Source organism: Lepidochelys olivacea (genome assembly GCF_965140295.1).
Source record: "Lepidochelys olivacea isolate rLepOli2 genome assembly, chromosome: 7".
Classification (NCBI taxonomy): domain Eukaryota; kingdom Metazoa; phylum Chordata; order Testudines; family Cheloniidae; genus Lepidochelys; species Lepidochelys olivacea.
In genome coordinates, this window is record NC_140417.1 from 72,041,936 (window position 1) to 72,058,953 (window position 17,018).

At 39.4% G+C, this 17,018-nt stretch overlaps 1 protein-coding gene across 2 annotated transcripts in view; it reads right to left on the reverse strand.

Annotated features, from left to right (window-relative positions):
• The window catches only part of LRIT1 (leucine rich repeat, Ig-like and transmembrane domains 1), a gene marked incomplete at its 5' end in the record, with an annotated part of 62,943 nt that overhangs the window by 9,928 nt on the left and 35,997 nt on the right, over positions 1 to 17,018 (reverse strand). The window contains 2 exons of one of the 2 annotated variants that reach the window (XM_084633953.1): positions 1,088 to 1,554; positions 5,535 to 5,656. In XM_084633953.1, coding sequence (XP_084490079.1) covers positions 1,088 to 1,554; positions 5,535 to 5,656 — 589 coding nt within the window. Of the gene's footprint in view, positions 1 to 1,087; positions 1,555 to 5,534; positions 5,657 to 17,018 lie in introns of those variants that run through there. The other variant, XM_084633954.1, reaches the window with a different exon arrangement.

A 17,018-nucleotide genomic window follows, 5' to 3' on the forward strand; every position in this document is an offset into this window, starting at 1 on the left:
GCTAACCAAACATTAACGAAAGATACTAAAAACTGGCCAGACCACAACTTGATTTTTTCTTTTTAAAATGTGTGGGTTTCTTTTAAGTGTGACCTTAGTGTTAGAAATCAAGCTCCCCATTTATCCACAGAAGAAGATAAGCAGCATTGTAAGCTTCTTCACACTGTGCGGACCACCGCTGGGAATAACTCATGTCCTCCTCAATGAGATTGTCAGCAAGAGTGTGAATTGATGTCAAATATTGTGGTGGTTATGAATGCAATATGGACATAAAGGGTCCCATCCTCAGGAGTAAGCTGAAGTCAGTGTCACTCCATCAGTTTATACTAATTGAGGATATGGTCCATAACCACTTGGAAGACCTAGAGACCACCAATTTAGTTCATGTAGCCTATCAAACAACCAGAAGATGGCAACATTGAGTCACCCTGAGATGGATTTAAATAAATGATCTAGAGATAAAACATTCAGAGCCAAACCCCTGAACTTCTCAGTATGCTCGTTGCAGAACTTCATTCTGGGCTACTGCAACTGAGATGGTTCACCAGACAATCATCTGTAACTTTATTTTCTGATTGAAAGCCACCCATCAAAAAATGGCAGGTTTCAGAGTAGCAGCCGTGTTAGTCTGTATTCGCAAAAAGAAAAGGAGGACTTGTGGCACCTTAGAGACTAACCAATTTATTAGAGCATAAGCTTTCGTGAGCTACAGCTCACTTCCTCAGATGCATATCGTGGAAGTTTCCACGATATGCATCTGAGGAAGTGAGCTGTAGCTCACGAAAGCTTATGCTCTAATAAATTGGTTAGTCTCTAAGGTGCCACAAGTCCTCCTTTCCATCAAAAAATGTCATTCTAGAATTCATGGCTGTTCAGATAGTGTATGAAAAACTGTAGCTGTCCTTACTTTCAACAGGGAATCTCTTAGCCTGCAGGGGGACTATAGGAGCAACAACGTATTTTCATTAAAAATACACTTTCTTGCTAGAGTGAATTAGCAATATTAAAGGTACTGCTCTTGTATGTTACATGTTTGAGATTCATCTCAAGTGCATTCTAATTTGCCCTATTTTTTTAACTCTCTTACCTAAGATGATCTTGGAATTGTCATTGGGGAAGTAAGGAACTACCTGGAGGTTAGCCCAGGTTGAAATAACCTCTTGAGGAAGAGTCATCAGTTTATTGCTAGACAGATCCAGGTAGGTGATGTTCTTGATGTAACGAGCAGCTTCTGCTGGTACTGAGGCGAGTTCATTATTGTGTAAATCCAGCAGCCGTAGCTGGGGCATGTCTGCAAGAACTTCCCATGGAAATAAGATTAAGTCATTCCCATCCAGTCTCAATTCCTGTAACCGGCGGAGACCCCTAAAGGTAATCACACTGACACTAGCCAAAGAATTGTAGGGCATCCAGAGGTATTCCAGGTTACGGAGAGAATGGAAAGCTTCTCCTGGTACTCTCCTGATGGCCGTCTTTTCTATTCGAAGTTTAGATGTATCTCCTGGGATGTTCACAGGGGTGAGTGTCATCTCTGGGTCATTGCACAGGACAGTTCTGATTGGAAAAAACAAATATTAAATTACAAATTAAAAAACAAATATAAAAATTAAATTAAATATTTTGAATTTTTTTTACTTTATTCTAATCTATTATTTGTATGTGCTTTTCTCTTGGTCAGTTCCTTTGTTTTCTTACCAACCATTATACATATATGACTCAGCTATGTAAAAAAAAATATCAAAGCAATTTAGCTACATAGAATCAAATTCAATCTTTTTGTAAATGAATTCAGTGAGTTGCACCTATTTATATTGGGTATGAATCTGGCTCATGAAGTCTTTCTTCTTTTTATTTTTAATTGACTTTCTGAAAATTGTGACCATAACATTCCTGCACTAGAGAGTATGTCAGTACATGTTAAAACACAGTTCACCAGTTGAGCCATCAGAGATTTGGCGAAAGAGCCAAATATTAAACAAGCCTCTCTCAGGTAGGAGTCAGACGTGTTGTGATAACTGATCCTACAAATTTACTCTAATTGTGAGCTCAACTGTGAAAAGTGAATGAAAGTTCATAAGGTGTCACAATTACCTATGACAATCAATGTTGATGGGAAAAGGTGCAAAAAAGAAGCAAAAAGACTGAATTAGTCCAAATAAGAAGGCCTATCAATATAATTCAAGGATTATGTTAAGATCATACTTGGTAAACAAGAAACGTATAGAACTGGAAATCAATGAACCAAAATTGGCATGTTGGAAATTAGGCCTAACTGGTTGACAAAATAAAGAGAGGATGGATTATTCCACCCATTGCCTTTTTGGGACCCTTCTAAAAGAGACTTTGAGGCAGAAAAGGGGAAACTTTTTACCACCACCATGGCTGCAATAGGAGGATTGTTGCCATTACACCAGAACTTGATACTCCAGTGGAGACACTTGGGCATCATTGCTGCACCAACAAGGACCCCAACCTGATACATGTGAGATCTTGCTCTGTTTCCTGCTCCCTCATGTGCTCCTTTCTGTCCCTCACCCATCTTCCTCCTGTCCTCTCTCTTTCAGCTTTTCACCTGACTCTGAAATCAACTGTACTGCACAGCACCAGTCCAGCGAGATGAGATGGTCTATCCAGCTCTGCTCAGCCTGAGAAGGACCAGTGAAGGAGGAGGTCCTGACCAGACCAACCAGATGACGTTCCTGACAGAGGAAGTGAGCCAGGATCCATAGCAATAGCTGTCATGGTTAATCTGTCTGACCAAAGCATCCGTCTGTGACTGACCAGTTGCCCTGAGAATATCAACAAAAGCCGTATTTCCCTCATCTTTACTATCCTATCTCTACTCCCCCTTCTGTGTCTCTCTGTTTTGTCTGAAGTAGGAAAGTGACTATCATTCCCAACTCAGGACTGAGCAACAGAACTATCCCTTTCTTCCCCACCAAAAAGTACTGTTTAACTGAATAAGAGATTTTAACCAATATTCACCGTCTCCAAAAAGGGACTTTGTTACTTTTTGATTAAGCTTGTTTTACATAATCAATTTCAGTTTCAATGTTCTTTACCTTATTTTGAGTCTTGTCCTTTTATCTGTTTCAAATCAATAAATGTGTAACCTTTGGTATGAATTTTATAGTGTGTTCTCCACAGTCCTAAGCAGGCTGAGGTCTCTGTTTACCAAACCCCAAAACTTATTTAAAAATGTTCAGTGTTGGATGGTTTCAGAGTCATGGCAACACCTTTGACTCTTTGGGCCCTTTATTCCATCCAACTGAATATAACAGGGGAACACACATTAAACACTATATGGAATCTCCTGTTCATGAAGTGAAGTCAATTAACCCAACAAAACTCTACTTTGAAATCTGAACTACAGTGAAATCTGTTGGACTGTATAATAGCGGTAGAAGCCACTTCACTTTAAGCATTTGAAAATAGATGAGTCAAAGCACTGGAAATTATTCTGTTGGGGAAAATCCGGCACTGGCTGTAGTGTGAACTAGATGACCTAATTGCTCTTTCCCATCTCTAATTTCTAAAGGCATATCTGAAATCCTTAATCTTTATTTACTTGGGCCTTATACAAGCAAAATTTGACTTTGGCTTTGTAAATGCATGAAATTGTAGATAGCAGTGAGGAAGGGAGAGAGACAGATATCTTAGAAAATACAATACAGAATGCACATCAGTTCGCCTAACGACAAGGGGAAGGGGGGAAAGGCAAATTCTTAACATGAAATAAAGCTTAATTTATAAAAAGTAGCAGAATCAAATAAGCATGTTCCACTTCACATGCTAGAAGAGGTACTATGAGGGAAATGTAATATGATAATCTAAGGACCATCTCCTCATGACTGTGGCTGGTTAATAAATGGAATATTATAAAACCAGATCATTTTTAGCTGAAAGTGATTACTCCTGTACTATAGGGGCAAATAAATAACATAACTAAATTGCTCTTACTAAGTGAGGCTTCCTAGAGTTAAATGTCTTCAAGCTTCTACATAAAATTGTTCATTCACGATAGGTATACAGTATAGTTACTTTCATTTAGTACTTCTACAATGGCATTAAATCTGTGATGGAAGATGCAAACACAACCCCGGGAGGTTGAGGAAAGAAATGCTTCACTTGACTCTCAAGCAACAGGGTGCAGTCAAGACTCAGACCAAAACTGATAGAATCTGGAAGAAGGCTCATCCCACCCTCCTTAACTGAGGGTTGGGGGTTCGGGGAAAAACTAAGAACAAAAAGAAGATAATAAGGAGACAGAAAACTCTTCTCAGTAATGCATTTCTTTTCTGTGCATGGCACAGAAGGTTCAATAATATGAGACCCTATTACAACGTAGCAATGTGTACTTATGCTACTGATGATATTTCCAGGTGATACTATTGAGCACTAAACTGTTATTCTGTGTGATAAACCCCTTGTACTACTGGGAACTTGGCTGTTTTTTCACTGAATCATAATATAGAAAAATGACAACAATTATTCACCTTAGGAAATGGTAGACACCACACTTTTTAACATAGCTACCACAAAGTACTACAGTATTTCCCAGTCACTGGAAGGTAATTCCACTACGGCCTCTTTGGGATAGCGTTGATTATTTTTGTTGCATTCCTTCTCAGTAACTACAGGTAATTTGTGTTTCCACTGTACTTCTCACATGGAAAGCTACTGGTGCTACTTCTATTGCACCTGAACGGTCTTGAGGAAAGAAGTCCATTTTACAGACATTCAAAATCTAGGTGACAGTTTTTAATTTCTCTTTGTTGAATTCCTCCATTAGAATCCTGTCTAGAAGAAATATGTACTCCAAAGAAAAAGGGATTGCTTTCTCTCCTTCTCTCTCTTTTTATATTGTGAATATATTGTATAAAAGCTTGTCCTGTTTCCCATTAAGTCAAATAATTGCTTACTTACTACATTTCAACAAAAAGCATCCTCTACTAATATCTTAATTGTATTTCATTCCAAAAAATAAAGAACTGGTCTTTGTTGAGATTTTGTGGAATTGAAATAAACCATTCTCAGATTTTACATTTAATGTATGGAATCTGCCTTTGAGTTTTCTTCTGGTTTGGGGATTGTTTCCGTCTAAAAAAATCCTCTGATTAAAGGATTCTTAAGTAAATGGAATAGAAGGCAGTACTCCATGCATTTTTGAAAGCACTGTACTAAGCAAGCCTCATTAACTCTTTGAAAGGAGAACAAGGTGGGCTAGAACCTTAAGACATTTTCTGCACATACGAAGTCCAGTATTTTCCATTTTAGTCATCTTTCACCATTATACTGATGTTAATTATATTGCTTTTACCCTAGGAGAGAAGATCACCGAATGTTTTTTCTGAAATCAGATTATAGTGTGCTCAGAAGCTAATCCTTCTGCACATAAAGCTGTCGTACAGAATGACTGGGGAAAATAACACACAAAGAAATAACCATGACACAAGCCATGGTTTTTTTTTCCATATATCCTTACAAAGGTGAACACAAAACCTTCCAGATGAAAACAAAGAGAACAAACATACCTTGCTTTTGTTCCTTCATTGACACTATAGAAGGTGCAGCTACATTGGGAAGGGCAAGTGCAGCGAGCTGAAGGCAGTCCTCCAAAAACTAAGCAGCAGACCAAGCCCACAGTGATCCACATTGTTACCTGCACATGAGGACGACTCTCAGATACTAGACAAAGTAAAGGTTTTTCTCTATTGTTTTGTCCAGGGGCTGGTCACATCTTGTTAACTGTCTTTCCATTTCATTCACACAGTGATCTTCCAGCCCTCACTGAATCCATCAGATAAAAAAGGATAGGCAGGGGATTAAGGATGGGGACTTGAGTTATTTTCACGTAGGTGCTTATTGCTTCCGGGAATCACACAGATAAAGCATCTCTTCCCTCAGCGAGCATCATCAATCCTGGATTCCAACAGAAAACCAGTGATTGTTGTGTGGCACAACATAGTCTTTTTGTGATTCTATCAATGACAATATAAATATTACTTTAATAGATGTTACCAGTAACTCACTTTCCTGTAGTGATTTCTTGGATATTTAAAAAGGGTTCCTAGTACTGCAGGAATCTGAGCCACTGAGAATATACAAAAATATGGAAAACTATTTTATTGATTTGGCTTTTCTTTTAAGAAAAAGGACCAACGGTTTAATGATTGATTGATTTTTGCCAGTATGACCAATGTTATAAAACTAAGAATGATACAGTAGCTAGAACTTTAATAAAATATTAAATACATACATTTTCCTGGTGTTTGTCCCAGTGCTAACACATTCCTGAAAGACTAACCATTCCAAGACTGCTTACTGTCCTTAAGAGCCTTTGATGAGGGACCATACCAAATGTTTTCTGAAACTCAAAGTATACTGTATCAACTGGGTCACGCTTGCCCATGTTTGTTGACACTCTCAAATAATTCTAATACATCGGTGTGGCATGATTTTCCTTTACAAAAGCCATGTTGACTCTTCCCCAACATGTCATGTTCATTGATGTGCCTGATAACTCTGTTCTTTACTGTAGTTTCAACCAATTTGCCTACTACTGAAGTTAGGCTTACCTGACAAAAGTCAGATGAAAGTCTTCACATCCTGCAATATAAATGTAATAGGGCTGATTCTGAGCTGAATTACACTGGTGTAAATCAGGAATAATTCCAGTAAAATCTTGGCCCCCATGAAGCTAATGGGAGCTTTGCATTGACTTCAGCGGAGCCAGGATTTCACCCAATGGTGTTACTGTTGTGAAAACTGGTGTAAATGAGATTAGGATTCTTTATTTTGAGGCACACTGCTCAGCGTTTCTGGGTTCAGCAAGAAGGCTTCTACTGCTCCTGCAGGACCATTTCTTTTCTTTTTACCGTTAGTCTATTTCCTGTCACTTTCCATCTTCTCTACTGAGGGCTAAGATCAGAAAGAAAAAAAACCCTCAGAAATGAGATTTCCTTTGGTCTTGTTCACTGGCCCTTGGATCAGAAAGCATGGCCATTACAGTTCTTCCTTTTAGTGCTTTCTTAGCGAGGAGTAGCCTTGGCTCTGCCTACTTGCTATCCAGTTGCTCCTGGGGGAAGCATCTGGGCCTAGCCCCTTGTGCTTCCCCCCATTGCCATGGGTGAAACTGAAATTCCATCCCTTACTCACACTTGCAAGGAAGCAGTGAACCCTTACACCCACTTATGCCTCTGTGTAACCAAGTAAGGGCTAGGCAAATTCTAACTTTAAGTAGATCGTGAATAGTTTTTAAAAACACATTGACTTGTAGGGTTTCTACCTGATCATGCCATGAAGGAAGGATTTGTCCTGAAGAACTGCTAGGAATGTTTTCCCCCAAAACTCAGATATCTTCCAGATCTTCTTGGGTGTTGAGAGGTTGAGAAAGGTGAGTGCCATTCATTCAGAGGCCCTTGCCTCTACACAGATTCAAGGCTTTACCTGACCCTCAGATCTGCTCAGCTCCTACAGAAGCGCTGTTTCCCCACAAGCCACTGCCATCAAACCCTCCCATCTGAGGTGGGGAATTATCTAGGTGGTGAGGGAACCCATATAATTTGATGCACATGGGGTCTGCAGAATTTATTCCAGCAACCCATGCAGGGTCGAAGTGGAGGATAATGCTTCAAAGAGGGACCATCCCCTCAGACCCACACTTGCCAACACTCCTCACCTACAACCCTCCCTATTATGGAGAAGTTGCTTTTGTGTCTCCCTTCAGGTATGTAATCAATTCAGCCCTTCATTAATAACTTATGTATTTCTTGCAGGAGAAACTGACACATTACTGAATGTTAATGGATAAATTACAGTAAGAGCAGTGAACATTATTTCTAACAAAGAACCTTTACTAATGCTTTTACTATAGAATATTTTACCATAGAATTCATTTTTAGTTTTTCATCAGAATGAAATATCACTAGCAATTGTATTATACCTGTGGGTAAAGAATCCAGAGAAATGAGAATTCCAAGGTAACATATATGTGATGTGTGGACTAACTATTAAGTAGGCGTTTTACAGTGCCATGAGATTTTGTACGAGTTTGTCTCACTACTAAGTGACTAAGATCACAAGTCTTGCAAAAATCAGTTATTCTGAGGAGTGCTCAAAGGATTATTTTTCCCCATGCTATTTTTATATTTAATGTTTATTGATCTTTGAAAAGAACTTCAAGCAGCCCCTTATTTGTTTCTTAGATATCCATATGTGGGACTGCCATTAAGGGCTGAGCTTCCCAGAAAGCGTGTCTGGTCCAGGTGCTGTGAAGCTTATGTTGTTGTTATGCACAGCCAGTTGGAACCAGACACAGAATAAAGAAAAGCACTTAAGCCCTGTAAGCACAGGGTGATCTCCGAGCAGCAAATGCTACGAGCAGTTTTGCCAGGCCCTGCTGACATCTCAAGCAAAGAAAAATATTTGGCATCAGCCATTTCCCCCAAAATTTCTCCCCTGATAAATAGTGGGAAATGTTCCCTTTTTACATATTTATTTCATTCTTGTAAGTCTATATACAAGTGAAGGGTTCTTTTTTCCTACAATAACCAATAAGTTTACTCACTCTGTTGTTTCATCAACATGATTCCCAGAGCAATAAGTCTACCCAGCTCCTCTTTCACCCCCTGACTTAAGGCGAGGGGAACTTTCGTAGAGGCATGAATTGTGGGGCAGTTGGGCTCTTTCAGCTCTATTCTGTACTCTGTTGAGAGCTTCCCTATGCCTCAAGGATAGAGAGATTATTTTTTCAGCTACAAATGTACAATCTCTGAATAGAATACAATCCTGGGAGAGATTTGGTGGATGCAGACACACCTACTAGACAATTTGACAAAAGAGCAGTGGAGCAAAGTAGGCATATATTTGTTTCCCCTGTCTGGAAAAAACTATGTACTTGTCCTAAATAATTATAATTACAGCCTCACTAGAAGATACTACAGCTAAACAAGTGATCTACATATCAAATCTATTTTTGCTATACATGGTCTAACACAGTAATGTCAGACAATGGGCCACAGTTTAGTGGGCATGAGTTTAAGCAATTTGTAGTGAAGAATGGGTTAGACATATCACTGCCATCCCTATTATCCCCAATCCAACAGGCTGGAGGAAAATGGTATAAAAAAAAATAAAGCACCTACTGAAAAAGTCTGTGGAGTCAGAATCTGGTTTGTATTTAGCACTGATAAATTATAGAATGGCACCAACGAAGCATGGGTTGTCACCTGCTGACATTTTGTTCAACAGAAAACTGGAAACTAAAACCAAAAATGCCTGCACAAAATGTCTCATGTCAGAATCACTAGGGACTTGCAGCTGAAAAAGAAGATGTAAGTGCCCTACTACACCGACATACACCGAGCATTTACGTAGCATTTATGTTGGTGCAGTTACGGCAAAGCAGTGTGTTACCTGCTTCAGCTTTTGGCCATCTCCAGCATAGCTGTAAAATTGAGAAGAAAGTCAGGCAGCTTTAGAGTCCCCAGCTCCCGGCCAGGCTGCTGGCTCTCGGCCCCACACTGACCCTCTTCAGTCAGTGGAAGTGCTCCTGGTGAGGATGTGCACCACCGACAGAAGGAGGGTAGTGTGGACATCAGCCACCACAGTAATTATTGTAATGACTGTAAGTCGATCTAACATAGGTCAACTTAGGGCCATAGCATAGACATGCCCTGAGAAGAGTAAGAGACATACCTAAGAGCAGATGTCAGTGCTCCCATCCTTGAGTAACTCTACAACTAGGAGCTTAACAAATCCCTCTGTATCCAAGTGATACAATTCAGACCTCAGTTAAACTGCAAATAACTTTCAGTGCAACCCAACACAATTTTTTCCATCTCTTCATGTAACACAGATCTGTAGCTCGTTGGCAGTGCAGCCAACAATGCAGTGTAGGAAACACCTAGATCTCAATATTAATCATATTTATCACTTATATAGTGCTTTATCCCATCACACTCAGGGCCGGATTTCCAATTAGACACAGTAGGCCCATGCCTAGGGATGCCAGCATTTTAGGGGCACCTAAAAGTTAAACGTGGGTTAAAAGTTAAAAAGTGAATACATACAGCTCCCCTGCAGGCAGTCGGGCTCCTAGTGCGAGTTGGCAGCTATCCAACATGTGGGGCTGCAGCAGGGTGAGCAACTGAGTCAGCCTATGTGGGCGTGCTGCTGAAGGTGCTGGGAGCATCACAGCCCCGTCCCAATCTCGGTCACCCCACTGCCTCTGCCCCATGCCAGGGAAGGTGAGGGAGGGATGTGGCCAGCATTTGCATGGGCAGAGCCAGAACGGGGCTGCCATGCTGGGCTGTGGGAGAGACGGAAGACATCGAGGAACCGCTCACCATGGGGAGAGGTACAGTCCCCGCCTTGCGCCTTGCCTGATGCGGGTGGGCTGCACCCCAGCTCAGGCTGGGAGCACCGTGCATGGAGGAGGGTCTCGTGCCTTCCCGATGAAGCTGTGTTTTTATTTTTTTTCCTTTTCATTTTTTATGGAAAACACAAAGGTCAGCTGTAGGTGGGTGGGGGCAACTGAATATGCTGTGCCGAGGGGCACGTAATATCACTTAATTTATCATTAATGTTAATTAATTAATCCCTTCCTCACATGCTACACTTGAACTACTTTTTTTTTTTTTTTTTTTTTGGTATTTAAGCTCAATGTTACATTTTTAGGGAGGATAAAATGGTAACATTTGTACAGCAATACACTCTCTTCCTTTGGGCCTGCTCCTGCTCCAACTGATGTCAATGAGAGCTATGCCATTGACTTCAGTGGAAGCAATAGAGGGCCCTAAGTTACAGGAATAGAGTAGTCGGATACAAATTAGGAGGAACACTGGAAAAGATACCGGCAGGAGGTAGAAAGTTGCATTCAGTAAAGGTATGCAGATTTGTTTTGCATACCCTGAATATAGAAGGATCTCTTGTTCAGATTTTGAGTGTATGTACATTGGGCCAAATTCGGCTTTCAGTTATAACCTCAACAAACTCCTGAGCAACTTCAGTAAAGTCAGAGTGTGTAATTTAGAGTAAAATTTTCCTCTCTGTTTTTGTTTCCATAAAGTTTAATCTAATTATTTGTCTTTATAATATCTAATTTTCCTTATAGAATTTCTGAACCCAGGTATGGATGGATATCAATAGACTCCACTCACTTGGAATCAAAAGACAAATTTAGAAGCTAACATGACAGATCAAAAAAATCAAACCTTTTACTACCGAGTTAATTTTCTTTACTAGGACTCTTGGAATAGATTTATTTTTGCTTTCCCCTCTCCCGTACTTGAGAAAGGTAGTTTAATACAAATAAAATAGCATACATTTATAATAAATAAAAGCTGTAAAATGCCTTATCACTATTCTGTCTGAGAGCAGACAACTCAAGCCAGACACTAAAGCAATTTCATTAGGTAAATGAATCTTCAAGAAGCTTCTGGCAAGATACATCTTCTGAAATGGAAAAATCCTCCCCATGATGATGTTGACAGCACATTAATGCATTATGTCACTCTAAATTGGATTTTGCACTTAATGCTGATGAAGAAAGCTCCTCCAAACCTATAGGACTTAAGTAATTAAGTAGACCTCTAGGTGTGTATTGATGAAAAAAAGAAAAGAAACTCTGATGCTTTTTGGCATGAAATATTAAAGCCTATCAGTTATTTTTATTTTTGTTATAGTTAGCAATGAGTAACATAAATCATTACATCATAGGAAACCTAGAGTAAGAGACATATGTAGCTCTTGAGACCATAATTTGACCTATATTCTTTAAAAATCAATAACCAACTCCATAGGACCAAGCCCTGACCTCTGTGAAAAGTCTACGACAACAGGTTCTACAAAGTAAGGCTCTGTGAGGTCCAGATGGTAACAGACGACTCCCCTCAAGCCTCAAATCACCTGCAGGGCCATTCCTTGGCCTCTACAACAGCCTCAGAACTAAAGTAGTGTCCATAACTACTTTACTCCACTGGGAATGGGGATGGCTTTTAGATCTGCGTATTCATGGATCTACTAGCCCTGCCCCTTCCCCTCCTCTCCCACAGACTTCCCCCATTCCCACAAGCAGTGACAAGAAAACAGCCATTATAGATCACAACTTCATGCAGCTAGAGCAGAATCCCCCTGTGTATCCTCTTTGTGGCATGGATTCCCCCATATACAGAAACATCTGAAGATTTGGATACTTACTGTCCTTTGTAGCCTTTTACAGAATATTAATTCTAGACAGAGTTAGTGTACATGTTGTCCAGTAGATGGGCTGTCTGGAAGTGGTAATATCACTTCTCCCACACCTTAGAAAAGGGCATGAGATCTGTATGACTCCATCTTAGGAGATTTTAGCCATCATGTCACCATTCACTGAGGAAAAAATTGGTGATGATGATGATATATTCTGTGGCATCCCGGTAGTGGAAAAAACACCATGTCTAAGTAACGGGTAGATTTTTGCCTTCAGAGGTTACTTGTCAAATATAATCCCTACATGAGTCTTACTCTGCAAAATTTCATGCATTCCCCATTCATGAGGTCAACAAACCATTCATACACCATATACTCAATCAGTTGTACACACTATATAAACTATTAATTGTATGCAATGGAAATATTAAGTTCAAACTATAGCAGAGGAGAAATATTAGGCACACCCCTCGTTAATTTAAATAACTAATCCACAAGTGTAGAAAATGATAATCAGTTTTCCTTGTGAACAAGCAAAGTCTTTGGACATTTTAACCAGGTACATTAATGATCATGGTCTTACACATACATAGCACTTTTCATTCTGAAGGATCCCAAAGCAAAAGTGAAACTGATACACAAAGTGCACACAAGACTCACTTTCATTCACCAATGAAATGCAGCCACTTGTGGGGTGAATTGCAGCATCTAACAGCAGATGGCAACAGTGCACAGAGGTTTAGGCTAGAAAAATTATCGTCCTGTACCTTATCAAATTGAATGTACAAAGAAAATGTTGGTAGGCAGAATTGAATTACATGTCTCGGAATTCTGCCAGGATGCTGGGGTTCCTGATTACTTTTATTCAGCATATGAAGAGACACCTACATATCTACCTAGGTGTCACTCATAAAGGGTATACTCAGACATGACATAATCCATATGTCCACACTCTGTATATTGCAGCCAACAGTGTTTGAGCCTGGAGATAGGGACAGAGGAGGAAGAAAAAGCATCTAAACTAAATACTGATGACTGGATGCATTCTGTACTTATGACACTTGCATTTGAAAGGTTATATCATTCACCAATAATAGACTAGATACTTCCAGGAGTACATGAAGTCCAGTTAATAACCTGTAACATATTTACTATTTAATATCTATATTGCAATAGTGCCCAGAGGCCCCAACTATGATGAGGGGCCCCTTTGTGTAGGCACTATAGAAAGACAAATCAAGGCACAACCACTGCCCAAAAGAGCATACAATCTAAGAAGACGGTGTCACACAGATGTTGGGGGAGGGGAAGAGGGCTATGATCAAATCCACTATATATATATATAAAATTTGCTCTTTTTTAATTATTATAACTAGAACAAGTGTTAACTATCTCCATTTAGCCTCAACCTAACTATTATTAACTGGCTGATTTCTTATAGCAGTTGCAGCAGAAGTGTGTCTTAAGGAAGGATTTGAGGGAGGAAAGGATAAAAAACTAAAATGAATGAGAATAGTTAGTTAGTCTGTAGTCTGTATTCGCAAAAAGAAAAGGAGTACTTGTGGCACCTTAGAGACTAACAAATTTATTTGAACATGAGCTTTCGTGAGCTACAGCTCACTTCATTGGATGCCTTTATTTAAGCATAAGCTTTTGTGAGCTACAGCTCAGTTCATCGGATGCCTGTTATGTTTTAGAAGCCGCCAGAAACAATTTAGAGCAGCAATATATATCTAGCTAGACCTTTCCTGTTTGTGTATAGTTAATAAACAGGATTTGGGGCTGTGCCCCTGGGATCTGTCATATTGTTGTTGCATAAAGAACAAAAGGTACAATAATCTAATAATCTATGTACTTGATACACATTTAGGATATATAACCATTTTTATATTTAATTTTCCCCCTAAAAAAAATCCACTCAAGTTTTTACACTTTAAAAAAAATGTTAAAACTAGACCTAGCATCCTAGGCTGCATGGCAGAGAAGGTCATGTGACAATATTGTAGACTTGCAACAGTCTTTTCTGATTTGAACCCCAATAGTATTACTCTAAACTCAGCAGGGTCACCTCATTTTAGGAAACAGTGCTTGTTCTGCATCATCATCTTCATTGCCAGGCATACTGGAAAAATCAAACCCTCTACAGGATTTACTTTTCTTCCAAGTAAAGGTGGAACATACTGAGTTCTGTAGAAGAGACCCCTCCTCCACAACCCAGTCTGATAATCATCAGCTTTCATATTCTGACTAACCTCGCTACCCGCTTTTCAAGGTTTTATAGGCCATATGCGTGGCCTTGTGGCAGTTTTCATTAACCTCTTGGAAATTACAAGTCAAGTCTTATATATTGGGAACTCAGGAAAATTGGAAAAAAGAGAGAAGGTAATAAAAGGTAGGAGGAGAATGAGGAGTGTTTTTTGTCCATGTGGTATTTTTTAAATGTTAGCTTTTCAGTGTAATGCATTCTTCTGTATTTATTACATTCAGTGACACAATCAATGCATATATTAATGACGTGCACAGTATAGGTAATATATTTTCTATGTAAATATATTACTGCAATTGCCCTTGGACTAAATGCCATAGTGTTTGTATATTATTAGCACTCTTGTTTTCAAGTATAATTTCTGCCTTTCTGGAAGGTTATTGCAATTTTGAGAGATGGTTGGGAGTTTTGGGGGGTTACACTTTTTCCATTTTGAAGAATTTACTCAAATGGCTCAGGGACAGATTCTGATACCCTGACTTACATTGGGTGGTACCTCACTCTGCGAATAGTCCTACTGAAACCAATGGGACTATTCACACAGTAAGGTGCCACTCAGAAAAAAAAAGGCCATCAGATCTGGTTGTAAATGATTTTCCTACTGACCTGCCCCTCATTTGCTTCTTCTCTAGAGTTATATAACTGGACGATATGCAAGTGTCCTTTCCTCAGAGAAATAAAAGAGATAAAGGCAATAGTGATCTAAGAGAAAGAGAAAAAAGTGGTAAATATTGAGGTGGCAAAATTTGCAGATGATACAAAACTACTCAAGATAGTTATGTCCCAGGCAGACTGCGAAGAGCTACAAAAGGACCTCTCAGAACTGGGTGACTGGGCCACAAAATGGCAGGTGAAATTCAATATTGATAAATGCAAAGTAATGCACACTGGAAGACATAATCCCAACTATACATATAAAATGATGGAGTCTCAATTAGCTATTACCACTCAAGCAAGAGATCTTGGAGTCATTGTGGATAGTTCTCTGAAAACATCCACTCCATGTGCAGCGACAGTCAAAAAAGTAAACAGAATGTTGGGAATCGTTAAGAAAAGGATAGATAATAATACAGAAAATATCATATTGCTTCTGTATAAATCCATGGTACACCCACATCTTGAATACTGTGTGCCGACGTGGTCGCCCCATCTCAAAAAAGTTATAGTGGAATTGGAAAGGGTTCAGAAAATGGCAACAAAAATGATTACAGGTATGGAACAGCTTCCATCTGAGGAGAGATTAATAAGACCGGGACTTTTCAGCTTGGAAAAGAGACAACTAAGGGGGGGATGTGTGGAGAGAGTAAATAAGGAGGTGTTATTTACTCCTTCTCATAACACAAGGACCAGGGGTCACCAAATGAAATTAGTAGGCAACAGATTTAAAACAAACAACAGGAAGTATTTTTTCCACACAGCGCACAGTGAACCTGCAGAAATCCTTGCCAGAGGATGTTATGAAGGCCAAGACTATAACAGGATTCAAAAAAGAACTAGATAAATCTATGGAGGATAGGTTCATCAATGGCTGTTAGCCAGGATGGGCAGGGATGGTGTCCCTAGCGTCTGTTTGCTAGAAGCTGGGACTGGGTGACAGGGGATAGATCACTTGATGATTACCTGTTCCGTTCATTCCCTCTGGGGCACCTGGCATTGGCCATAGTCGGAAGACAGGATACTGGGCTAGATGGACCTTTGGTCTGACCCAGTAGGGCCAGTCTTATGTTCTTATGAAAGCATGTGACAGTTAGAAACTGCACCTCAGTGCTGACTTGCAACATTCCTGCTATTCTAGTCTTATTTTAGGATATGTTATAAAGTTATACTGAGTCACACTCATCACTGGAGTAACTACATTCTCTTCAACAGAATTACACCAGGGATGTATTTGTCCCACCATCTCCTATACATCAGAGAAGAAAGCTGATGTTTAAAACACAATGTTAGGAGTTCATTTTATATAAAGATTCCATCTGGGTGAAATTTACCCGAGGATGAATTTCACAGTCCAGCGAAAGGATCCTTGTTAAGGATCTTAGGTAGGAATTAAATGGTGCAGAGGGCCTTGTGCAGATTCTGTACACTGAAGTGAATGTCTTCCTTTATGAATATATGAAATTAAGAATTTTTAACAATATATTGTGGAAAGTTAGTAGAGCATAATGTTTCCCTTTTTGTCTTCTTTCTGATTTTGAGTCAGTTCTTCCCTCAGTGCCTGCATTTAACTTCTCCACCTTTAACTCTAGGGATTTCTACATTCTCATTGCATAAATGCATCCATTAGGGATTAAAAAGAGATATTTATGTTTGCTTTTATCTCTTATATAATATGTTTTGAGGCTTACCCCATTTAGTCAGAGGAAAATAAATGAAGAGAACATTTTGATTCTTTGGCATTCTATTTTGCTCCAATTTGGCAAATTACCTTTAATTTCTTAATTTCTTAGCCTGTAAGCAGTACACAGTCTTTGAAGAAATGCTATATGTTTGTTTTGTTATGCAATGTCTTCATGTGAGCTGTAGAAAACAGCTGTCTCTGCCTTAATCTCTCTAATACAGT